This window comes from Hypanus sabinus, chromosome 19, assembly GCF_030144855.1.
Source record: "Hypanus sabinus isolate sHypSab1 chromosome 19, sHypSab1.hap1, whole genome shotgun sequence".
In the NCBI taxonomy this organism is placed as follows: Eukaryota; Metazoa; Chordata; class Chondrichthyes; order Myliobatiformes; family Dasyatidae; genus Hypanus; species Hypanus sabinus.
Window position 1 is genome coordinate 24,549,057 of NC_082724.1, and position 26,771 is coordinate 24,575,827.

Consider the following 26,771-nt stretch of genomic DNA (forward strand, 5'->3'; position numbering starts at 1 on the left):
CATCTGCAGATTTCGTTGTGTTTGCTTTCAAAGAACCCTTGGGTTATGCAGATCAGTTGTTCCTTATCAGTAAAGTGGCAAAATTGTTGCTTCCTCATTGTTGTTTTAAAATTTTCAAGGGAGCTGTGTATACTTATACTTTCAGTGGAAGATATTGTCTATCTTAAGAATGATGTAATTCAGTTAGTGTTTTTATGTGGGCAGATAAAATAAAAGAACCAAAGACTATGTATGTAACTTTGTTTTCATCTTGACTATCTGCCAAGAAAGTGTTGAAACAAACTTTGCTGGTTTGTCCAAACTTGCTGTGTTTTTTTGTGAGACTGAACTTCTATAAGACCAGAAGATATTGGAGCAGAATTAGGCCATTTGGCCCATCAAATCTACTCTGCCATTTCAGTATGGTGTATCCGTTTTCGTTTCATGTATTCCCGCTCGGTGACCAGCTGCAGTCCAACTCTGGAAAAACTGCCCCGATGTTCTGCCTTTTTGATCTTGAGCATGAACCTGATGGAAAAGGTAGCTCTCTTCACATATTCCCGCTCGTTGTCTGGTTGCAGTTCGGCCCAGTTGATCTGTCTCTTTTGAGACAGACCAGAGGAGGGGGAACAGAAGTCGTAAAGTGGCCTTAGTGAACGTAGCTGCTGTGACGTCACAGAAAACTTCCTTTGTGTGCCAGCAACTGGGGCACATAGCGATGAACCGTTGGAATAGACGTGGGAGGGTAATGGAGATGATTTGTTACTGCTGTGGCTTCTCGGGCCCTGGTTGGAGGCGGCGCCCTGAAAAGAGAGTAAAATGTGAGAATCACTCACCAAAGCTGGCAGAATCCACAGCAGCGCCCTCTCTTTCCAATCTGACCGCTGACAAGATTATAGAGCTAGTGCGATCTGACAAACAACTGATGGCAGCTCTGTTGCCAATGGTAGTCATCCATGGATCTACATGAGGTTTATTAGGGGGCCAGCAATGTGCAGTGTTGTGGACAGGGGATTGTCAATATTGATAACTGATCTACCCCTGTGCACGGCTGGTTTACGTTACCGGTGCAGGAGGTGAACAATAAACGTGGAGAGAAATCAGCCACAGATACTTGAAATTGAGAGAGTTCAGCGTCCTGCTCATTCTCCAGGATGTAATATGATGGTCACTCACTGCTGGTTCCTTCTTCAGTCAATAAAAGCCGATATCTCGCCTTACATCTCGGAGTGAGTTATTGATGGTGCATCAGCCACTACCCTGGGGAAAGACACACTGCATAAGGCAGGTGTGATCATAAACTCAGGAAAAGGAGAAATCACGTGGACAAAACAGGGACAGCAAACATGTGCAACCAACATAGCAGCTAACATAGCCCACAGAGAGACAGCAGCCCCAAGAAGGGAGGGGAGACAGGACAACGTGTGGGAACATGTTAGGGCATCCCAAGGGTAAGGGTCAAACATAGCCAGGAGCTGTTAGAAATAGTGCAGCTACCCGAGGAGGTAGCAGTGATTAAAAGCTCACAGGAAAGTGGGTAGTACGGAGCAGAAAGGGTACGAGTGGGTAGACATCAGTGTGAGGAGGGCAGTGAATGAACAAGAAGCAACAGAAATTACAAGGGTACTTGAAGAAACTAGAACTGTCAATTTAATAAGATCACATAGCGATGAAGGACCACTGTAACCAGGGTAACCCACTGAGGATCGAGCAAAGCAGCAGCAACGTACCACGGAGCAGAGAGAACGAGAAGGAAAGACGATAGTTCTCCCACAGTCAGGCAACCAAGCCATGGTGGTTGAAAAGACAGGTTTCACTCCCAGGTGGACAGAACCATAGCTGGTGCCTTGGACAAATGACAACTTGTGTTGGTGTGCAGACTCAGCAAGATAGCCAGTGGAAACACTGGACTCAGGTTAAAGCATACAACTCACTTTCTTGTCGCCCCCTCACAGACAGAGCGGCAGATCAGGTGTTCCCGGTAGCAGTGTCATTAAAGAGAACCTAAGTAATGCATCAGACCTAACCACATCTGATGGAAGCAAACGTGAAGGCGGAGGACACCGAGAGAGCACAACAGCAATCGTGAATAGCATGTTGAAGTGTAACTGTCACTGTACTCTGTAACCAAGGCTGGTTGCTGAAAGCAGATGGTAAGCTCCGTATAGGAAAAACACTTGGGAAAAATAGATGGGAAGTTGTCCAAGTTACAGCAGAGACATCAGATTCCAGAATTTCGATGGCATGCCCGAATGAGAAAGAGAAAAAGTTACACACAGCTGGACCCTATTGGTGGTTGGGCCAGTGATCAGCTGATCCGAGTGCTACTGAGGTGAAGTCCTTGGAGGCATCCAAACAGAGACCACCCCAGCCCCTCCTGTACAGGGTCTGAGTGACCAGTCATCAAGATTCTGACTACCTTATGTCATGACACATGACTGTGAGCTGTCGCCTGTAAGCCTGATACATTTACCTTACTGGTACCCCTGACCAGAGAGTAACCACCGATAGCCACGGCTGAGTTTCAGCTAGCAAGGAAGACAATGAACATGATTAATCTACAGTCAGCCAGCAGCGAAGACTGTTGGATCCGCCAAGTTTAGTGTTTTCTGGAACAAATTTATTTTTTGTCCAGGAGGGCCAAAAGGCAAGACTGTTAGTGTGTATTCTGGAGTTAGGGTATATGGCAAATATTAATTTCACCAGCAACCAGTCTTCAGATTTGAATATGGATTGCAGATTGGATTTAAAATGCAGGTCAGAACAATACAACCTCAGATGCCCACAGGAATGTGGCTTAGAGTCAGCGGAGATTAACATTCATTTTGGGTGTGGATGCGAAGAAGGTGGTGTGTGACATCTGTATGTAACTCAACGGAAGCATTGTAGATGATGCAACTATAGAATTGTCCTGCTGTTATCTTTGAACTTCAGCATATAAAAATGTCATGTAATATTGGGATGGGAGACCATTTCCCCCAAGAGTGGCTCAATATGCCTGCTGCTCATTTTTGTTGAATAAAACCTTCTACACCAATTAGTTTCAGTGCCTCTCTGGTAACAACGTGCAGTTACTATTGCATTGTCAGAAGCTCATCTACCCCCTTAACTGCCTTGATCAGAAGTAATAATGACCAGACAGTCCATTTTTGATAATGCTGATTTAGTTGGAAATATTCGTTTGGTCAACAGGGATAATGTCACTGAGTAACTTTGAAGTTGTGTTGTGGAAACTCCTACAAGAGAGCAAATATCTTTTTCTTCTCATCCAAATCTCTGGGCAACAGTCCACAAAGGTTTCTGATTATACATGTATGAGAGTATCGAGCTAGAATTTTGAACAGGTCTCTGGAGTGGGACATGAGCTCAACCTTGTGATTCAAAGGTGAGTGTTTTAACTGAGCTACACCTGGTGCATAAAACTCATGGAGGGGCTACTTCCTATAGTAGGCAAACCTAGGACCAGAGGGGATGGCCTCAAAATACATCCTTTTTGAACAGAGATGAGGTGGAATTTTTTTAGCTTGATGCTGGTGAATTTGTGGAATTAAGAACCACAGAGGGCTGTGGAGGATATTGTGAATTTAATATTCCAGAAATATTTGAGTAATATTCTAAATATATTATTTTTAATTAAGCATTTTTGTTCATTTAAATATTTCAATATGGGTTGTATGTAATAGCATGTGAATGACATATGTCATCATGCCACCATGTCACATGTGCGTGCCTCGCTTAAAGTAAAAACAAAAGTAAGACCTGTTCTCCTGGGCTCCTACCTTTTTCTTGAAATTAGTTTTATGTTTTGGAGTTACAAAACTACCCACCTGTGCAGCAAGACATTCAAGTTTTTAAAGAGGTACAGCAAGACATTTGAGTTTTTTTTTTATAAAGTGCAGCATGCTTTCACAAGAGGAGAAGATGGTTCAGTTAAAGCAAAGGCAGAAAATGGACAAATTCATGGATTCTTAAGGTGATAAATAAATTTAAAAAGAGAGAAAAAATGGCTGGCTACATCAGAAAGATAGAAGTGCTTGATTGCACAGTGGATAACCAGCTGATGCAAATTTAGCAAATTGAACACTGTGTTGAAGCAAATGAAACAGCCAATGAGAAACATGTGCCAGTTTTGCTGAGTCCATTGGATTTAAAGGCATACGATTTGCTTAGGAAGTTAACTCCTCCAACCAAACCAACCGAAATTAGCTTTATTGATATTGTGAGAGTAATGCAAGGACATTTAGAACTGAAACCATTGTTGATGGCAGAGCGCTTTAGGTTTCCTAAGTGGAATCAAAAGGAAGCGGAGTCCATTTCAGTGCAGGTGGCTGAATTGAAGAGATTGTTAGTTGTTAGTTCAGCGATAGGCTTAATGATGCACTGAAAGATCATTTGGTTTGTGGAATCTGATATAAAAGCATTCAAAACCATCTCTTAACTGAAGCACTTCTCAATTATACGCACTGTTGAAATCACAGTATCAACAGTGGAAACAGCAGAGATACGATTGAGTTGCAGTCAGGAATGAAAGAGAGCATAAACAAGATTGCAACATCTAAATAGAAATCCATCTGACCAAACAAATTGTGTTACCTTTGTGGCATGGGCTCACATACACCAGACCAATGCAGATTTAAAGGTGAAACATGCGGAAAATACAACAAAGTAGACACATACAAAGAGAATGTCGGGCAGACAAAAATGCATGGACAGCACACGGGGATGAGATAAGGATAGAAAAAACATTTGCAGATTCAAAAAGAACACTAATCTGCACGCTATTGAGGAAGAATTTGATAGTGATGAGCATGATGCAAGACTGAGCAGCCTTGAGTTTTACAATTGGAAACTAAAATGAGGGAAGCATTATGGCTTACTCCAGAAGAGTAAGGCAAATTAATTAAAATGGAAGTGGACACTAGCTCAGTTGTTTCAATCATTCCACAAAATGAGTTTGAATGGCATTTCAAAGATACAGAACTGAAGCCTGCAGATATCCAACAAAGAGCTTACAATGGAGAAAAAATAACTCCTGTGGGAATGATATTTGTAACAGAGAAGTACAACAACCACCAAGCCATATTGGGCTTGTACATGTTAAAAACAGGAGGGCCAGCATTGTGGGATCACGAGTGGCTATGACGACACCTTGATTGGATTTGTATGCCACATATCCTGCAATGAAGTCAACTGAAAGCAACTATAAAAAGGTATAAGAATAGAGGTTGAATTAAGTCTTTCCACGGTTGAGTGGGGCCATGGGCACCACTAGTTGTCCCAGTAGCCATAAAGAATGGGTCTGTCTGGATCTGTGCTGATTTTAAGGTCATCATCAACCCAGTACTGAAAGTAGATCATTTCGCTCTACCCAAAATAGAGGATATTTTTGCAAACCTTTTTGAAGGAAAATACTTCAGTGAAATGGACTTTACTGAGGCCTATCTAGAAATGGAGACGGAAGAAGAGTCCAAAGTGTTTCTCAGCGTAAACACTCACAGAGGGTTTTATCAACACAATAGGCTTATTTTTGGAGTAGTCTCTGCACCTGCACTCTGGCAGAAAGCTACGGACCAGGTGCTGTGAGGCAGTCAGGTACTCAGTGTTCCCTGGATGACATCATTGTTACTGGTAAGGATACAAGTAACATCTCAAATCTCAAGACAGTGTTAAAAAGATTAGAAGATTATCAATGTACAATGCAACACGTAAATTCTTTAAACCAGGCATCACTTACTATGATCACACCATTGACGTACAAGGATTTCAGTGTGCTGAGAAAATTCAAGCAGCGGTAGATGCCCAAGGCTAAAGAGTTTGCTACAGTTGCGGTCCTTCTTAAGATTTGTCAATCACCATAATAGATTTCTGCCAAATTGGCTACTCTGCTCCACATTACTACAGATTGGGAAGAAATGGCAATGGGCAAAGCAGTGTGAGGTGACTATCCAAAAGAAAAAGGAAATGGTGATGTCTGACATTGTACTCCCTCATTACGATCCACATCATCCAGTGAAGCTTAATTATGACTTATGCTATATGCGTAATGTCACATGTTTGCTGTTGTGTGCTGGGGCAGCAGGCTGAGGGTAGCAGACACCAACAGAATCAACAAACTCAATCGTAAGGCCAGTGATGTTGTGGGGGTGGAAATGGACTCTCTGATGGTGGTATCTGAAAAGAGGATGCTGTCCAAGTTGCATGCCATCTTGGACAATGACTCCCATCCACTCCATAATGTACTGGTTAGGCACAGGAGTACATTCAGCCAGAGACTCATTCCACCAAGATGTAACACTGAGCATCATAGGAAGTAATTCCTACCTGTGGCCATCAAACTTTACAACTCCTCCCTTGGAGTGTCAGACACCCTGAGCCAATAAGCTGGTCCTGGACTTATTTCCACTGGGCATGATTAACATACTATTATTTAATTATTTATTGTTTTATATTGCTATATTTCTTTACTATTCTTGGTTGGTACAGCTGTAACGAAACCCAATTTCCCTCGGGATCAATACAGTATGTCTGTCTGTCTGTTTGTTAGGAGTTATGGAAGTAAACATCCCAGAGCCTTTGCATCACATTCCCTTACTTCTGCAGAGGAAAACTATATACAGATTGACAGAGATATCACATATCCAGAATAGAGATGCTCAGACTCACATCTTAACCTAGATTACACATAGCCAGTGTAGAATTTGGGTTCCCCTAAAATCAATTCCACGGGAAACAAAGAAATGCAAACCAAAAACGCAGACAAGACAAAACATAAAAATCCATGCTTGCACTGTTCTTCCTTCAGTTCTTTCTTCAAGTAACTGCAAAACTTAGAACAAACAGTTAATTCCCACCATTAAAAACACTTACACATTTTCCAAAGAACCAAGAAGGGAAAGAAAACTGTTGGCTGGGGGACCTCACACATTAACACATTGATGTAACCTCTTAAAACAGCTTTTGCACTCTCACAGACACACTCTGAAATGAACTCACATGTGGCATATTTTACACAACTAAAATATACAACCCATTCACACTTTAAAGCATTGCAGAAAATCTCTAGTTCCTAAGGGTTAACCCGTTGCCAAAACATTCAGTTACAATCCAACAAAACTGAGGAAATGTGTTTCTCTAAGACTTTAAAACAGAGATGTAAGTTATTCACCATGCACAAGTAAACACTCAGCAAGTTTAAAGCATGGAATTCCCACATTGACCAAAAATTCCGACATATTCGGACCTTTCTGTAACTCCTATTTCTGATATGTATCAGGATTCAGATTGAATGAACTGTTTACTATATAGTTCCGGACATAATGAGCCACATTACCACAGCTGAAACAGCAGATTTGAGCACTGTTCTGGGATGGTTGCCCCCGACAACAGCTTCCCTGATTGGGTGAAAGTGCATTCTAGCGCTGTGTTACTTCGCTCCTACAACCTCTCTGCTGGCTTCTACCCTGACCTCCATTTCCCCACACGACACCTTGACAGGACAAGACTTCAGTTGCCTCTGAAGAATTGCTGAAGTTAAAATCTAAGCCTCCAAGTTCTAATCATCGCCTTAAGTATCCATTGCCTCAGTGTGTGTAGCGTCACTGGAATCAAACAGTTCCACCACTTTTGCTCTCCTCCGTACTGCGCGAAACCAAGGTCCCTCAGCCAGTTACTGCTCTGCCTATCCAATGTACCCTCGAGAAAACCAGGCGCCACTTCGTCACAAATGCAGAGGGGGTGCTCCCCGTCTCGGCCCGAAACGTTGACTGTTCATTTCCACGGATGCTGCCTGACCTGCTGAGTTCCTCCAGCGTGTTATACGTGTTGCTTGCTCCCCTTTCTACAGTCTGCACTTATGCAAAGCCTCCACCGGGTCGCCTCGATTAGCCGTTGCAGCTTCTAATATCGCCTCCCGTAAACCACCCAGTGTCCGCTGGCCTTGTGCTTGTTCCAGAGTGTAACACTGAAGTTAAACACAAAAGGGTTAACTTCAGTTCCTCTGCTTCATCTGAATCGTGAATTATCCTATGCTGTCGAATGCGCTGGAAAAGTTCCTAAGGGTAGTCTCCCAGCCCATACTTGTGTAGTTACAGCGATAACACTCAACCGGCCACATCGAGTACCGTGTCTCAACCGGCACTCCTGGCTGTGATGTTTCCAGAACACTCTCCGTTACCACGGGTGCCACTGGGGCAGCGGGTGTTGATGTTTCCAGTCCCTCTTGGGAAAATCCATGGGGAGGAGGGCCACTTACCCAATTATACTCACTGTTACAGTGTGTCCCCAATCTCTATCACCATCATCGTCAGCCCTCGCACATATCCCCTCTCGAGGCTGAAAGCTGACTTCGCAGCCCTTCCGTCTGTTTTACACACTCGGTGTGGTCGGCGCTGCCTTTGTTCCCAGCGGCCGATTTCTGTATGACTTTCACAGCAGTCCGTAAATCCTGACAATGACTTTTCCATTCCTCTACTTCTGTACTCGCCTTTTCACATCCCTCTTCTCGTTTCTCCTTTTATCTCGTTTTGCGTTCGCAGTCTGAAACTGAGGGTGAACCAAATTCACCTGACCCTGCTCCCTCAGAATTTCATTTTCTTTCCTCTCGCTGTCCAGCTCTCCCCTACACTCACACAATTCCTCTGCTGGTTTCTATTTTTCTCTCTTCCCTTCAATTAGACCTTCCCCATACATCCCATTGTAATGGTTTTTTAATCGCTTGTATTTTATTTGATTTCATATCACTAACTGCTTTCCACAATACATCCCCCAGGGTCCCTGACCCTCCACTCTCAATCTTTCCTATCCAATCCTCATAATCCTGCCATTTTCTTAACATATAACTATGAAAGTAATCTGTTCAATTTTCTGACCCTCCTGTCCTTTTTCTGTTTTTAATATCCTAATCTCATGGATAGTTCAACTCAAAACTAGGGTCCCAGACCTCTATTCATTTTTTCAGAGCCAACCCAGGGACGCCAAAATATGTTATGTTGACTGTTCATTAACGGAACCAGATTAGGAAACTTAACACATAACTTTTAATTAATCAAAACTTGCACTTTATTGTCAACTATGTTGACCTGGAGCATGAATTTTACTGTTGCCTTTGTCCAATTATTCATTCAGATCACTTTTCCAATTGATAACTCTGGAATAGGGGATCTCTATTGGACAGACAATCATTCCTTTCTTCTCCCAGCTCCTGGTGTGGGGGTTGTTCCTTGCGATTGTGACTGTCTGGAAATAGTTATCTCTGATAGCGCAATTCAAGTATCCACTTTATATTCATTCTGTCTCAATTCAAATGTAGCATTCAGTATCAGTGGATATATATCATCAGGTTGGCCCATAACACCTTTTTACTGGCTCTGGTTCAGGGCTACAACCTGCTCTACCCTCAGCTTCTTGTCTTTGTTCCTTTCAACTCTTTTCTCAACCACTAAGATTAAGTGACCCAGACACTGAGTCTAACAACATTACAGATTGCCTCTGGTAGGTCTGCAGCTTTATAATCAATAGCTACTTGTTTGGGAATGGTCTCAGGTTTTGCATGTCATTACCTGAAGCTCCTTGTATCCACATTCAATTACTCTGATTAGATTATCCCAGAGTCCACAAAATGGTGGGTCTGTGGGGAGGACTGCAAGTCTCCATTCCACTGTCTTTGACCCATTTGTGTTCAGTGTTTTGTTCCACATTTTAAATCCACCATGGCCAACAACACAGCTCAACAGAGCTCAGAATAGCATGTCTGTTTCACGAAGCAGCTCCTGGCTATGCTGGTCTGACAATGAATGTCATCAGGACCTCGGTGCTGGAGAAATTGACCTCAGAGGGTACAGACTGACATTGGTTTCATTGTCCTTCTCGTGGATTTGGAGAATTTTGTGGAGAGAGCACAACTGGAGTCTTTCTGGAGCCTTTCCTACCCTGAAGTGTCTCCCACAGGTTTCTAGAAACATGAGAGGACAGGGGTCACTGAAACCCAGCCAAATATGAGACTTCTGCTGGGTTTGAGACAAGCAAGCTTTCCTTCAGCTGTTTGAAACTTGTGCTGGAGCACCGACACAATGGGATGTGGTCCATGTCATTCAGGGTTCGCTGCCCTCTGTGGACCTGTAATTTTGGAAAGCAGTGTTATACACTGAGAACAGTTGATAAAGCACTTTAGTGGACAGTCAGTATATGGCCCATCCTCTTGTTTGCCTCAGTGAACAAGCTGATGACTTGGAATTTGAAGTGTTTGTGTGAAGGAATTACAGATTTTGGATCGAGAGAGTTCTCTACACCCAGTGTGCTGCTAAAAGTTTGGGCCTCATTCAACAGTGAGTTATGTTTTCGCAATATTTTGTATAAATACCAGAGTTTCCCGACAGTTCAAATGATTGTGCTTGATGTTGGTTAGAGTTACAGTGCAGTTTGTTGATGGATAAATCACTGACATCACATTGATGATTCTGTACAGAGTTGGACATATTCACAAAAACCAAAATTGGTCTAATATTTATGGCAAATTAATAGTGTACACCAGCAATTTTGCTATCATCTCAACTGTAAAATCTGTACGTGTTTTATAAATGCTTCCATTGAATAACATGATAATTTAAGATGAACATTACTAAACTGTATCTTGAATGCTTCTGTGCTAGCATCTTGGGATACGCCAAGAGACTCTTTTTTAATGGTTCCATACAAGTCAAAAATTAAAATACAAGATTACTGAGCCTACTTACTGTAGACAACAGAAGCACTGCATCATTGTAGTTGAATTATAAATAAGGACATTTGTTAGACTTAAAAATGATAAGACCATTCAGCCCATTGATTCTGCCTGCCATTCTACCAGAGCTGATTTGTTATCCCCTCAACCCCGTTTTCTTACTTTCTCCCCATAACCATTGATGTCATTACTTATCAAGAACCTATGAATCTCTACTTCAAATATACCTAGTGACGTAAAAGTATTTGAAAGAAAAGCATGGAGCCAGGAGGTGCATGTCTTAGTTTTGCTATTAGTTTAAGTGAGGCATTTACTGTCTGTCACACAAGTACTTCATTCATGTAACCTGTAATGAATTATGTAAACAACCAGGAATGCTTAATCAAACAGTATATTTACAATATTACTCAAATGTTACTGAAATATTAAATACACAACACTCCTCCCAGCTTAGCTATAAACTCTAATTCAATATAAAATACACACACACACAAACACACACCATACAAGGAAATGAAACTGATGTCAGTTGATTTATTTTTGTGGTTGAATAATGGTAATATGGGGAAAAGATAGGAGTACCAGGATAACAGTGGGAAGTCATGTATTTTGGGTTCTCCTTCAGGGCAAAGTAAGGACTCAGAACTCAAGTACAACTTTATTGTGAATTCAGTGGTGCTGTTGATGTGGAAAAAATCAGAAACAAGACCATGGATTATCATGTGTCCCAGCTAACTCAATCCCAGTAGCTCTGGAGCTCTAAGACTTTCCATATATACTTACTCCATGGTGGGAATGACACCACAACCATTGCATTGCCAACTGTTGCTAGTCCTTTGTGTGATGAGGTTTGGATGTACAAAGGGAGCAAATTTGGTTCTTGTCATCAAAAAGGAGAATACTGGGGTTGTCCAGAGGATTTAATTAAGAATCGGTTTACAGACTGTGGGTTCCTCACTTATGATTATGCTCTGAAATCCTAAAGCTTTGCTTGGTGAATGATACCTATTACGTTGCCACTTCAAGCAAACCTTACAAGAAGGAATTTTTAAGTTGCAATTTGCAGTTTTTACTGCTTTGGGAGACTTAGTTTTGACTGGGCAAGTATTGCCCAAATCTTTTGCAAAACCACCTATTCAACCGGTGATAGACTTATGTATTATCAACGATACTGCTCAGGGCTTACTTGAATATGTATCTACTGCTCTTCCACCTACATTTTATTTTACAGCAGAGTGGGATAGAGTTAATTATCATAATGAAGCTATTATTAGACAATCGGAGGAATCATCCAATTCTATTAAATGTCATTGGGGCTTAGCTCATGATATTTTGCAGAATCCATCCCTTTTGAAGTGAAGTTTGGAACTGGGGGTTAAACTTTAATATACACCCTTGGATGTGTACTTTGCATGCTATTATTGTTTTGCTCTTTGTTCTAATGGTTGTGCAATGTATTTTCCCCAGTGTTTTTTTATGGTAACTTTAATAACTTAAGTGTTTACATGCCACATGCAATTCTAAATCTCTTTTTGATGGTTTTGTTTGTTTTCCTACTATGGTGTTGTGTTTAAGTATCATTGTTTGCTGTTGGATGCCTTGAGACATGGTAAGAAACCATGTACAGTTTTTATTAGGTTTCTTTATGCTTTTGTACAGTGTTTATACCAGTGTTTGATATTATTTTGTCTAAGTTTACAGTCTATGGTAATTTTGTCAGTAACTTTATCTGCATTATTTCATGTAGTCATGACTGATTTTGTGCTATATTCACTTGGATGTATAACCAGTAGTGTGATTCCCCCGGATGTTCTGTCGATCAAAAAGGGGGAGATGTTGGCCATGACAGATTTAAAATATGGAAGAAAACGTTGAACTCGAAAGGGGTCGTGGACGGTAAGAGCCCAGTCTGCGACACTGTCCTTGCAGTTCCACCCCCACCCCCCAAATTCTCTGGACTCTGAACTGATTCTTGCGGGGGGATAATCTAATCAGAGCAATGAGCGTGGACACAAGGAGCTTTAAGTAATGACCGGCTAAACCCGAGAGCATTCTCAGACCAGTATCCATTTATTGTGTAAAAGTGGCCGACCTACCAAAGAAGCAATCCGTAATGTTGTTAGACTCGGTATCTGGGTCACCAAGTATCAGTGGCTTGAACCCGTCAGAATGAAAGGAACAAAGGCACGAGGCTGAGGGCAGAGACCTCGGAACAATGTAGGTTGTAGCCCTGAACCAGAGCCAATAACAAGGTGTTCTGGGCCAATCAGATATATATCCACTGATACTGGAATGCTACATTTGAATTGAGAAGGAATGAATATAAAAGTGGACTGTTCGATTGCGCTATTAGCGATAGCTCTTTCAAGAGAATCATAATCGCAAGGAAGAACCCCCACACCAGGAGCTGGGTACCCAACAGATACCCAATTTCACGGTTATCAATTGGAAACGTGGTCTGGGTGAAAACTGGTACAAAGGGAACAGTAGAATTCATTCTCGAAGTTCGTGGCCCGGACTCAACTCAGTTACGTTGTTGTTTGTGCAGAGTCAATAAAGTACAAGCTTCGATTAATTAAAAGTTGCCTTGAAGTTTTCTAACGTAGTTCCATTGACGAGCGGTCAACAGAGTGATGGCCAGTTGACAGAGGAAATTATTCAAGAACGTACTGACAAGCTCTCTGATAAAAAAAAATTAGTCTAAATTAGTCAAAGTAGAGAAGGAGCACTGGGAAAGGTACGGAGAGCTTCGATTCTGTAGGCTGGGAGCAAACTACCAGCCTATCTGTCCATTGTAAGCAGATCCCACATGCACATCATCAGCCACTGTAGGACCCAGGAAGCCAAATAGATTCAAGTCATCCTTAACCCCGTCTCTGCCGATGAAAAAACCGGGGTTTAAAAATCAAAATATACTTTTGTTATTAAAATAATTGCTTACACCTAGTCTCAGATATAGGTTCCAGTCTTTATTCCATCTTCTTTGATGTGCCTGAAAACAACTTCTTCCTGAGGCGTTGTTTAATCCGACTGGCTGCTGAACCCGATGGCCGGTAACATGACTGATGGCATCCAGAGATCCTATTGAACTGAGTGTAAGAGACAGGAGAAAATTTGAGCCAGAGATCAAAAGGACTTCATGGGCAACATTCTCTAATGTTACTGACAGGTACGATTACTTTGCCTTCACACTGAGGCCAAAATACACTCTACTATTAATCTTTTAATAGTCAGCTGTTTTGTTTGCAGTACAGACTTCCAGTAGCATAAGATACCTTGAGTCACTTCTTTCCACAAGGACATGTAACTTAAGAGTCTGCGAGAGAGAGAGAGAGAGAAAGAGAGCTATTGTAAATGACTAATTGTGCTGTATGAAATCCGCCTGTAACTTAGTGATTAAATGTAATCAGTACTTGTATCCTGTATGAAATGATTTGCTTAATATTTTCCATTCTCTGGATTGCTATCACCGTGATCACTTACAGAACAGAGTTACTGGTGAATAGGGTAACTGTTCCTGCACTTAGCTGCCCAGCCCAGCACAGAAATATCTGGTACAGAAAATGAACGACTCCCGGAGGTGTCCTTAAGCTGTGTGCTGTGCGTGAGAAAATGCCTCGAGTAAAAACTATACATCTCATGTTTAAGTTGGGCCATAATGATGACATGTTTAATTAATATGGAAATATTATAAATCCAGGCAGTAAACACGAAGGAATAGAACTGTTAGATAATCAGGATGTGGTATCAGCCTTCTGGAAAGAAAGCAGGGAATTTAATTATCCTGCTGAAATATATACACGAATCTTGGATTAGTTCAATAACTGAAGGTTATTATCATTCCTGTTATGAATGTTAATATGAAAGTAAACCGTGCTCAATCGGGCCGTGATATCGGATGAGAAAACGCTGAAACAAATTCAACATTAAACAGCACCGAGTTAGGCAGGAGGTGACCAGGGAATTCCTCACGTGGATTCTTCACCGTCCCATAGAGTTCAATATCGTTGTGATTATGTAGCATAACGATTGCAATACCTTGCAGCAAAATTCAATTCTAGTCAAATCTACCTTATTGTTAATTAGACTACATGGCTGAAAAAATAGCACAACACAAAAGCAACCAACCTTTGTAAAATGGCTGATCAAAATAATAGGGTGTAAATCTGTACCGAAGTCGCACATTCGTTATAAAATAATGGGCATTGAATTCTTTAAATAAGCGTGGGCATGAGTTGCTAAAAGAACTATCAGCTTTACTTCGCGTGTAACATTCAGCGTTCAAAGTAAATGTATCACCGACGTTCGTTTATGTCACCATTTACTACCTGGAGGATCGTTTACTTGCGGGCATTCACAGTAGAACAGAGAAGTACAATAGAATCAGTGGCGAACTACACACAAAGATTGACAAACAGACACTGTGCACAAGACAAATCTTGCAAAAATAAAAAAGTAAATAAATAAAGCTGACAACCGAAGTTGACAGTGAGTTAGTTCAGTGTTAAGGTGAATAATTCTGACCACGCTGGTTCAGGAATCTGATGGGTGAAGAGTACTATCTGTTCCTGGGCCTGCTGGTGTGCGACTGAAGACTCTTGTATTTCCTTCCCAGTGGCAACAGCGAGCAGAGAGCCTGGCCTGTTACAATGAGGGTCCGTGTTGATGAGTGCTGCTTTCTTGTGGTAGCGTTCCTTGTAAATGTGTTCAATCATGTGTTTGCGGCTTTGCCTATGTTGGGCTGGCCTGTTCCTACCACTTATTGTAGACTTCTCCGCTTAATATGTGAAATTTACTCAGCATTTAACACGTGTGATTTATACAGAAATTTCGGAGCCAGCAGAAGTCAGCTGCTGTACTGGACCACCCAGGAGGAAATTTTCAAAAATCTGATCCCACTTTTGGACCTACTCTACATCCGTTTCAGAGTTTGTTTAATAAAATGTTGATTTGCTTCCTCACACATTTAGCCAAGGTTCGCTTGTGTTTCGTATCCAATATTCAATCAGAATGTTTCCAAGCATAACTAGCAGTTAAACAGTTTGAGGTGCTGACTCTTATGTCAGAGCCTCGCACAATCAGCAACTGAATGAAGAAGGTACAGGTTTTTAGCCCGTTGCTGAGTGATGTCATCTTCTTAGGACTATCAGTCCCATGATACTGACCACTTTCAGCTGCCTCACGCTCACACCCATTGACTGAAACCTCCTGGAGAGCAAGTGTTGCCTACGGCAGCTCAAGAAGGAGATGTCGCCAACAGGACAGGAAATAGACAAATCAATTTGTATTGCCACGGTTATAATTATATACTATTCGTTTAAATAAAGGTGCAAATATAATGTACCTGATTGATAGTGTGAGATCTGTTTAAGAAAGTCAATTCAATTCTTTTTATATGATTTGACAGTGTTATTTAAAATGGCTGGTGTGGGAATTGGAATACTTCACGCTCATGTTACGGGCTTGTCATTCTGAGTTCAAGGATGACCCATATCGCTTGGTCAGGACTTCATTGCACATCTAGGTGAGTTAGACCAAGCCCAGGAATACTTAAAGCTGTACACGTGAAATGATGGGAAATGTATTCTTCGACATTATCACATACAAAATAATTGAATAGTATATTTTATTTGCAGTCATATTTTATTCTGCACGGGCCTTCAAAATATCATGATACTTGTAACAGCGTATTCTAACTAATTTTTAAGTGAAACTAACATTCAAACTTATGATATTAAAGGTTTGTTGATACCTAATCAAGTTTTGAGATGTGTCGTTCACATTTCAAGCATCTCACTTATAATGTGCTGAAGCGAAGGGAATGACGCTATACAGAGAAACAGCGTTAGCAATGAATGTGTATTCTTATTAAATTCCTTATTTTTCTAAAAAAAAACTAAGCAAACCAAAATTATTTTTAAATTACTCCCCGCGACGTACTAAGAGCTAATAATGAACTTTTTAAAATCAATAATTACATCTCGATCAAGTTGATGAACAAATTAAGTGTGTATAATGGTAAGAAAGATGGCAATTTCAAATGAAATTCATTTTGATTCTCTTTCAGACAGAAGTGTTGACACATGACACGAGTTCTTGGCAAAGTCCACGAATAAGCAATAGGCTTGATTTTGGCATGTTCTCTTGCAACCCGGGTAAGCGACACCTGTATTTCTATTGGTGTTTTAAATGGTGCAAACAGTTTTCACTGCCTTTCTCGAACACATCCGACTATCCCACTGATGTTCCCTCTTTCCTAGGGTACTAATTTCTCCTTCAGCTGTACTGTCTGGTTTCATTTGCACTGAGCGATGGATTTAGTGCAACCAACGAGGTTGGTACGTTGCGAGGTTAACTCAATTACGCAGCGAACGCATGATAGGATAGGACACCTGAACAAGCTTCTCAACTTCGTCAGGTATAGTCACGTAGGTTTGACTGAAAAGTGTAAAAGTACAGTTAATAAATTATATTATATATTGTATGTTAGTGTATCACTTTAATAGCATCCCTCAGTGTAAAAATAACCAATCACGAAGGAAAGTAAACAGCTTATTTATGACATGGAGAGGAGTCGCATAGAGGTATATTTCCCATTTATAATGAGATTATTTATGCCTTCTAGTGCCTTTTCCAATGAACGCAAGGAACATGGATTTAAAACGAGCAAAGGAGATGTATTCGCCATAAATAAACCATTCTCACCAAAGATCAAACTTAACGTTTGCGGGTCAGCAAACATCGCCGGCGTCAGAAAGGAAACTGTCTTAAGTAAAACCAGACATGTCAATGACATAATGTTTCTACAACAGCCATGCGTGATAGTTGGATGCATGGCCCGTGTCCTTATAATAACAAAGTTTTGTTTCAGGACTTTCTGCGGCCGCACTACAGACTGAATCAAACGCAACTGCGAATGTTGCAGCATGTAATTATTATGTTCAGTAAATGAAATAAGGACGTTTGTGACCACGTAGAATAGTTTTAATCTATTATTAATTCATTATGTACATGATCGCTCACTAATGAGAAAATAGTCTGCAATCTCATTTTAAGCTGATGCAGATAAACAAATCTATTAAATAGATATATTCTTTAAAAGTTTGTTTATAAGGACTGCTTGCAACTCTGAGGCACAGAATAGATTTTAAACGCGTCTAAGATACATTAGTTTAGTAAATTGAGGAAGTGATAAATGTTTATGTATCTGAAAAACGTCATGCCATGTTAGTTTTAACGGAAAAACTGGCTCCTTTTAGTATTATCGGATGCTAGTATAATTAAATATTCAATACAGATCTTGCTCGGCGGAGTCTAATTTAACTTATTACTGTAGAACTGTAACCATGCGAACACACTCGTGTATAACGCTCCAGAGTCGGTTCCTGAAAGCGAAGTCTACTTAATTCCTCAACTGTGCTGACTACGTGCTTTTTGATTCCTGCTCTGTATGTGAAATGCGCCTTCCTCATGGCTTTTCCCGGAGCTGCCGGATCCCGCAGAGCACATGCTGGGGACAGGGGGCCTCGGCCCCGGGGCTCTCACATTGCCAGCAAGAAGTACATGGTCGACCAGCTCACCTCCACCGCTTGCATTCTGCCCACTGGTTTTCAGTCCCTGGAACATCAGCGCTGAACTGCCTCTTCCGTTTTATGTTTTAATCAACGAAAGCTTCTCGCCAGGTTTTAAACAGAACGTGAGTCGAGATCGGATGAAAGATGCAGTCGGTCGGGTTGGAGGCCGTGTCTGTTTCTGCATGTTAAAGCGAACAGCCCTGCCTGGCGGAGGCATCACTTGCTCCAAGCAACTGAGCGAAAGGAATGTTGGTGGGAGTGCGGGTCGGAGGTCACTCTGGGAGGTGCCTCGGGACATCCTGAGAGCCTGAGACACCCCCCTCCCCAAAGACCAAGCTATGTCTCGAGCTGCCCGACCAACGTTGCGGTGCAAAGACCAACTTTTCCTGCTCGAAGGATTTGAAGCATTTCATTTGCAAACATAAGTGATATTCCGCCCACCCGCCTGCGATCACAGCCCCCAACACCACCCCCCCCCCACACACCCACACCCACACCCAGCCTGGTCGAAAATCGAGTAAAACCGTGCGGAATCTGTGATACAACGTTGTGCGTTGTGAATGAGTACAGTTGTGCCATTGAAGTGAGCGGACAATAGTTTTAGCAGCTGGCTATGAAACTGTTTTTGTTGGTGACTGGGAGTGGCTGGTTGATGGTGGCGGTGATGGTGGGGGGGGGGAGACTTGACAAATAACCTCATCCAAACTTTCCCCCAGATTTCAGAAACTATAACTCATATCCTAAACAAATCCGTCAGCGCGCAGTCAACTTTCACCGGAAATGGGATTGTCCACTGACACATTGCATTTCATTTAAGCATGATCCAGAAATGTGAAAGTACTCCCTTTCATTATATATAAACACTAATATTCCATCGAATGAATTTAGAATGGAGAAGCGTTTAGGATTTGAAGAGGTATTTCGCTAACATGACATGTTGATTTCGATCACTAGAAATCCAAATTAGACACATGTTTGTTCCTATCGGGATACAAGACAATGCAAGGAAGGGGTTAATTTTTTTGGTACTGTTAAACGAATGAACATAGCGATGGCATTACGTAATGTTTTAAAGGACGAGCTGGCGGTGTGGGGGATCGGAGCTTAAATCCGCTCCAGTTCCTTGTTGATTTACGCCATCCTGTTTAAAAACAGCGAAGGACTTCTTTCAAGGAATTTCAAAGTACTTCGGCGCTGAAATCCCAGTCTGGCGGTGGACCTGCTCAGAGTAAAAAGGAAGCAGATAGCTTGTCAATTTCGGTTGTTCCCAACTCTGGGTAAGTTCTGCTCAGAGTTACTTCTCTGATTTTTTTTCGCAAAATAATCTGTAACCCCCCCCCCCCCTACGCTAGAGAATTCAAGGATTTCTGGTTCATTTCAGACGGTGACACAATGATTTACAATAACAAGTAATGGGAAAAGTGTTCATTTTATAGAATGGAAAGAACTTAATGAGAAAGCTGGAGCGAGCATCAAATGACTGACCAAGAACATTAAAAGTGAAACAAACTTTTATTGCTATCGATAGTTAAGTTAATGTTTGTGATTTCGCAAGTGCAAAATCGTTTTGCCACTACATAAACATCTGGCATAAGTAGGATATATTGTCTCAAAGGAGATTTATAAAGTAGAAACAATTGGTCCAGCGTCTCCTTTATTCTAATAATTAGGCACGTGCTGTTTGAATGCTACCTTGAGAAAAGGCAGGAGGAACACTATCGGACATCGTACCGTTGAGGTCGTCCCGACAGCTCAATTAAGGGAAGCCCAACTACAGTTAATCAAATCAAATCATTCTCTTAAGAGAAATGCGCACGTGGGCATTCTAACACATTGCTTTTGTCCGCGTAAATTGGTATAGCGTTTTCAGAAATGAAAATCCGCAGGGAACAAGGTAACCCTGGCGGAAAATGAGTTTCAAGCATACGTCCATTGGAATGTTCTGGACTGTTACTAGAGTTCACACATGATGCTTTAACACCGTGACTGTCGAAGGTTATATTAAAAGGCAGCACGCTGTGCGCGTGGTTGTGGTAATGGGGTATCGCTCGGACAAACAGCAGCCTGGCTCTCAATGCGTGGTTGAGGACCTGAAACTCTCACGGTGAGCTGAAGATCCTCTTCCTAACCAGTTCCTAACTCACGCGGTTTGGGATAATCACGTTTCCTCAATTCCAGCTCATCAGATAGGAAGTTTATAGGCGTAAAAGCGGACGGTGCTTCAGTAAACGGGCTTGATACAGTGTGAGGTTCCAGTTTCCCTGCCGTTCTGACGAAGAATATTGGTAATAATCCCAATCTGATTAAGCATCTTCATGGGATGCAGTTATCTTTGAGATTCGATGCTCGTCTTCTCAATCGCTCGCAATGGCTAGTTTCTACTCGGGGCGGAACCGGAGTCCGTACGTCTAATTGCCAGATAGGAGTTAAGAATTCCTCTCAGAACAATACACCTTTCCCCAGTACCCGGAGAAACCGGCTAGATTGAAAACAGGCAAGACTGGATGCAATTCGTTGCCAGGAATCACGCGGGACATTTAAAAATTAAACCTAGTCAACACTTCAACTGAGGCAAAATCTCCTCCTAAACGATCAGTCGAGGAAAGTCGCGCAGATATAAATTGTCTGCGTACGTAAAGAAGGGGCCTGCGACGCGAGCTAACGGGTGTTTAAATACAGCAGGCTTCTATTTTACATTTAATCTCACTGAGAAGTGAGACTTTTGTCTGGGAAGTGCCCATCATCTTGTCTTTAAATTAAAGACTAGTTTAATTTCAAGACAAGATGATGGAACTCTGAAGCAACAGAAAGTGTTGGTACTACTCAGCAGCACGTGAGTACAGCGCTGAATTGTTCAGGCAAGCCACCTCTCCACAAGACTGAGTTCGAATAGAAAGTACTGCATCATTCAAATGAGCCCTTGGTAGTTTTAAACCCCGAAGTACTTCTGCACTTTTGCCGTTACGGTATTGGATAATAATTTAATACTAGGGGTTTCTTCGTGAACTCCAGTGTCCGATTTGTGGACAACGGTGCAGCGAGGAACGCCGCTCTGTTTCTGGGATGCGCCATCTGGCGGCGCACTGCGGTGACTGGCTGTAAAACTGTCTGGTTCAGCTTACCGACATTAAACAGCCAGTTCCTCCAGGCGTTTTCAATAAAATCTGAATGCTGTGCTCATAAGGCTATTTATTGCTATGCCTTACACTATTATTCTTGTAATAATATATGAAACAGTATACTGCTCCTTGTCAATACAGTATTTAACTATTTAAACTCCTGGTATAATTTAGTATACTGCTAGTTGATTAGATTTAACGATAGATATCTATCAATACAACCATTAGCCTATTTCGAAACGGCCTATTGCATGAACGCACTAAATACCAGCAGTATCTATCCTTGGAGTCAATGTAATTAATGATTACCTGTCCGACTTTGCAATGACATTCTCTTTTGATTGCTGGATTGAAAAACGAAGTGATAAGCGTTTTTACTGTTTCAGTCTCTCTGCATATTTTCTCCCATCGCTGTCCCATTCTCTACCTATGGCTTTCCCAATCAAAGTACTGTTGTCCTTTTTCAATGTTGCCTCTTTCCCTGATATGTGTAGTTTCTGCTTCTGGGCGGTTGTAAATCAGCTTCCGCCGGCACCTTCTGTAATCCAACTTCTGTGACTAATGCCTCCATTCGGTGTGACCGTTACAGCATTTAATATATTTCAGCGCCACGGGTCTGCTTGGAGCTCAGAAAGGAAATGGGGTGGGTGAGATTGGATTGGAAGAGGCCTCATGCAAAGTCAGTTTTCTGCGGGTTCGCTTTCAGAGGGCGCCGTGCATGTGATGTGCATTCTCTTCATAGGAGACTATCCTGCAAAACCGTTTAGATCCATTGGTGCTGTGCTGGTGTGCCCTCTGAAATGTGCCCCAGAAATTCAATCTATTTTTTTGGCGATATGGTAGTTGATTACTTTTGATCTATGCCGGCCCATTCTGATAAAAGGCTCAATGATGTTTGGAGCTGTCACCCTCACACACAAAAACCGAAGTGCCGAACCTCAGCCAGCAGGGGCGCTGGCGAGCCCGCTGCCTTATTGTAGTAAATTGGCCTGGCGGAGGGGTGAACGAAGTTCAGGTTTTTCCGGAGCCATTTCCCCGCTCTTGATTGTGCCAAACACTAGGGTGCAGCTGTATTTAACTGGAGATCAAATGTTTAGTTGCTAAATGGAATAGCTTATCTAAATTTAATGTATATACACATTATAAAGATACTGCGCACTGTGTGAAATGCAAGGTGGGAGTCAAATATCGTCAGAACAAACAATATGTCAAAGTAACCTTTATCAGATTACTTTCGTACGTCCCCGCCCAGCAATCAGCGGACCAAAAGCATTCCAGTCCTGACCAGACAAAGCAGTGTAATTCAAGCTGCTTGTTCCATTTTCCCTGGGCAGGCGAGCCCCTTCCTTCGGTTCGGCAGGATCACCGGATTCAGCAGGTTGGGAACAGAGGGTTGAAAATACCAGTACGTGATGTAGGGACATGGAGTGCAGAACACCTATATGCATTGAGGTTGGAACACTAACTATTTCATTCCCTTCTTCAGCACCTTCAGTTGATGAGGACACTGTGGCATAGACAGTTACCACTACTTGGCGGCAGATATCAAATGGTCACTTGGTTGAGGCAGCAGATTATGACTTGGAATGCACTGCCCATAAGGATTGTGAGAACAGATTCAGAATCAGGTTTATTATCATTGACATAGGTCAAGAAACTTATTGTTTTGTTCTAGCAGTACAGCACAAGGCAAAACATTATCATAAGTCACAATAAAATAAAAAGTAGGCATCGTTAGTCTCAACAGACCATGGCTTTGAGTCTTGGATGGTTTCCAGGGCACAGGCCTGGACAGGGCTGTCTGGGAGACTGGCAGTTGCCCATGCTGCTAGTCTCCCCTCTCCACGCCATGGATGTTGTCCAAGGGAAGGGTAAGGGCCGATACAGCTTGGCACCGGTGTCGCCGCAGAGCAATGAGTGGTTAAGTGGCTTGCTCAAGGACATTACATGCTGTCTCAGCTGAGGTTCCAACTAGCAACCTTCAGATCACTAGACCAATGCCTTAACCACCTGGCCAGGCACCAACACTAAGTCACAATAACAATTAAATAGTGCAAAAGAGGAACAGTGAGGTAGGGTGATGTGCTCCTGGACCATTCATAAATGTGATGCCAGGGAGGAAAAGGCTGTACCTAAATCATTGAGTGTAGAAGTTCAGGCTCTCGTACCTCCTCCCTGATGGTAGTAATGTGAAGAGGGCATGTGCCGGATGATGGGAGTCTTTAGTGGTAGATGCCACCTTCTTGTGACCCTGCCTTTCTAAAATGCCCTCACTGCCCGGGAGGCTTGTGCCCATGTTGGCACTGGCTAAGTCTACGAAGTTCTGCAGTCTCTTTCAGCCCTGTGCATTGAAGCCTCTGTAACAGGTGAAACCAACCTGTCAGAATGCTCTCCGTGTGGCCTCCATCGGTCATGGTTGACCATGGGTGCTGCACCTCTGGTAGTCACCGGAAGCTGCCTCTCCAGGGTGCAAGCCAGGGCAGAGTTGATATGGGGATCCTTCTGTTGTCCATGCAGTGGGACCCCCCCCCCCCTCTCCATGCTGATGACAGGTCCAAAGGAATGACGAAAGTCGGTATTGTTTGGTGCCAGCAGCATCACAGGAGTTGCCGTGCCGGTGCTGGGTACGGCAGTCAGCCGCCTTCGGGACTCCAACTCCGGATTTTTCCTCGGGGTTTACTCCCAAAACCTTTCCCGTGAGCCGGTATAGCCACAAGCAGTAGAAATTTGCTGGTTACTCACAAAATCTCCTCAACCTCCTAACGAGGTATAACTGCTGGCATATTCTCTTCATTTTTTCAGCAATGTGTTGGGTTCAGGATAGGTCCTCTGAGATGTTGATGCCCAGGAACTCAAAACTACTGACACCTCAATGAAGACTGAAGTGTGTTCTCCAGACATCTCCTTTCTGAAGTCCACAATTAATTCCTTGGTCCTACTGACATTGAGTGGATACTTGTTGGAATATTCTCAATCAACCTATCTATCTCACTCCTTTATGCCTCCTCGTCATCATCTGAGACTCTGCCAATGATAAAAGTCTCATCAGCGAATTTATAGGTGGAGTTTGGCCTGTGTTTAGCCGCACAATCATCAGTGTAGCAAGAGTAGTGCAGTGGGGTAAGCATGCATTCTTGAGGTGCGCCTGTGTTCATTGTCAGTGAGGAGGAGATGTTATTACCAATCTGCACTGACTGTGGGTCTCCCAGTGAGGAAGGCAAGTATCTAGTTGCCAATGGAGATTTGAGGCCCAGGTTTTGAAGCTTGCTGATTAGTACTGAGTGATGACAGTATTGAATGCTAAACTATAATTGATAAACAGTTATTGCAGCTGTCCAGGTGATCCAAGGCTGAATAGAGAACCAGTGATATTGAGTCTGCTATAGACCATTAATAACTTCTAAAAGGTAATTAGATATAAACCTGATATGGGAAATAAATACAAGGAAATGGAAGAATAACATGAGAGTAGAACTAATTCCCAGTGGCTTCGATTTTGGGCTGTTATACAAAATATTTATGTACCATGAATTTATAAACGTATCACTGAATAAATGAAAAAAGAGGAATGGGGCCTTTGGAAAGCTAATAGAGCTGCAGCCTGACAGCTCCAGTGACCCGGGCTTGATTCTGACCATCAATCTTTGTGCAATCTCCCTATGACCACATGGGTTTCCTTGTAGTGCTCCAGTTTCCTCCCACATCACAAAGAGGAGTGGGCTGGTTGGTTGATTGGTGCCTGTGGAATGTTCAAGTGAGTGGATGAATCCATGGGTGTTAACGGGAATGTGAAGAGAACAGGTTACAGGGAAAATGAGTGGGGAATGGGATCGCTCCTTGAGCCAGCATAGATTTGAGGTCAAATAACCTCCTCCTATGCTGTCTGGAAGATGTATATTAGAATATTATTTCTGTGTATTAGGTATATTTCAGTAAAGTCAAAGCTTTTTGAAGGGCAACAAATCGATGAGCTCAGCATTTAACATGTTTTATCAGCCTATAGGTAAATCAAGAGAATGTGAGTGGGTAGACACTGGCTTCATGACTGTTCCACGGAGTAAATGGAAAAACCTTTTCCCTGAACAAACCAAGCACCTACTTTCTGAGAGCTTTTGGTTCTGGTTCGAGGCACATTTTTTTCCCTTGACGTAATCTTTTAGTTTATTAAGGAATCTTCCTCTGCTCGCAAACAAAGTAAAATGATGTGATATGTCATGTCCAACAGTTGCTTTGCAAATTCCATCGCATTCAATCGTATCCAGTCTTGCTGGAAACAAGTTTGGAAATGAAAGCACATGTGAACTTTTTGGATTACAGTAAATGCTATTCTTAACCATGCAAGTTCAGCTTACCATATCTTGGCCAGTGTTTTAATGCATCGCATTACTCCACTAGAATTTTGTCCTACTTTCTCTGGATAAGCTCAGAAGTAGAGTTGACATCTAATACCATAAGACATTGTAGAAGAATTGGGTCATTCAGCCCATCAATCTGCTGTGCCATTTGATCATGGCAGATCCATTTCCTTCTCAACCCTGTTCTCTTGCCTTCTTCCTGTAACCTTTCAAGAATCAAGACTTCTCAAGAATCTACCAACCTCCACCTCAATGACACTCAATGACCTGGCCTCCATAGCTGCCTGTGGCAACAAATTCCACAGATTTGCCACACTCTGGCTAAATAAATTTCCCCACATTTCCATTCCAAATGGATGTCCCTCTACTCTAAGTTTAGGCCCTTTGGTCCTAGACTCCTTCACTATAAGAAAGATCTTCTCCTTATCCACTCTGTCTAGGCCTTTCAACATTCGCTATGTTTCAAGGAGATCCTCCCTTACTCTTCTAAATTCCTGCGAGTTCAGGCCCAGAGCCATCAAATGGGCCCCATATGATACGCTTTTCAATGCTGGAATCATTTTCGTGAACTCTTTTGAACATTTTCCAATGTCAGCATATCCTCTCTTAGCTAATGGGCCCAAAACTGCTCACAGTACTCCAAGTGAGGCCTCACCAGTGCCTTATAAATCCTCAGTGATGCATTCTTGCTTTTGTATTCCAGTCCTCTCAAAATGAATGCTAACATTGTATTTACCTTCCTCGCCACTGATTTAACCTGCCAATTAATCTTTAGGGAATTCTGCACAAGGACTCCCAGGTCCCTTTTTTGAATTTTCCCCTTGGTTTTATTCCTTCTACTAAAGTGCATGACCATACACTTCCCGACACTGTTTCCATCTGACATTTCTTTGCCCATTCTCCTCATCTGTCTCAGTGCTTCTGCCGCCTCCGTGTTTCCTCAACACTACCTGCTCCTCTACCTATCTTCATATTGTCCACAGACTTGGCCACAAAGCCATCTATTCAGTCATCCAAATAAATGACA

At 42.3% G+C, this 26,771-nt stretch overlaps 1 protein-coding gene across 4 annotated transcripts; it reads right to left on the reverse strand.

Moving 5' to 3' along the window:
• Positions 1–383: 383 nt before the first annotated feature.
• Positions 384–18,617, reverse strand: LOC132377815 (uncharacterized). Of its 4 annotated transcripts, XM_059944211.1 has the most exons (4): positions 18,277–18,617; positions 13,972–14,012; positions 13,638–13,785; positions 384–782 (listed from the first exon to the last, which is right to left on the reverse strand). In XM_059944211.1, the coding sequence occupies exons 1-4, from the start codon at positions 18,289–18,291 to the stop codon at positions 384–386; spliced, it is 603 nt and encodes a 200-aa protein (XP_059800194.1). In that variant the 5' UTR covers positions 18,292–18,617. The 4 variants fall into 4 exon arrangements, 1 of the variants encoding a protein (XP_059800194.1); XR_009506777.1 differs by lacking the exons at positions 13,638–13,785; positions 13,972–14,012; positions 18,277–18,617 and adding an exon at positions 8,231–9,499 and having other exon boundaries at positions 652–782; XR_009506779.1 differs by lacking the exons at positions 384–782; positions 13,972–14,012 and having other exon boundaries at positions 13,643–13,785.
• Positions 18,618–26,771: the final 8,154 nt, after the last annotated feature.

Excerpts from the sequence above, each read along its gene's own strand:
- LOC132377815 (XM_059944211.1), bottom strand. Across the intron at positions 13,786-13,971 it reads GTGGAAAGAAGTGACTCAAG|TTCAATAGGATCTCTGGATG; the intron begins GTATCTTATGCT and ends TCTTACACTCAG. Across the intron at positions 783-13,637 it reads ACCTATATCTGAGACTAGGT|GGCGCCGCCTCCAACCAGGG; the intron begins GTAAGCAATTAT and ends CTCTCTTTTCAG.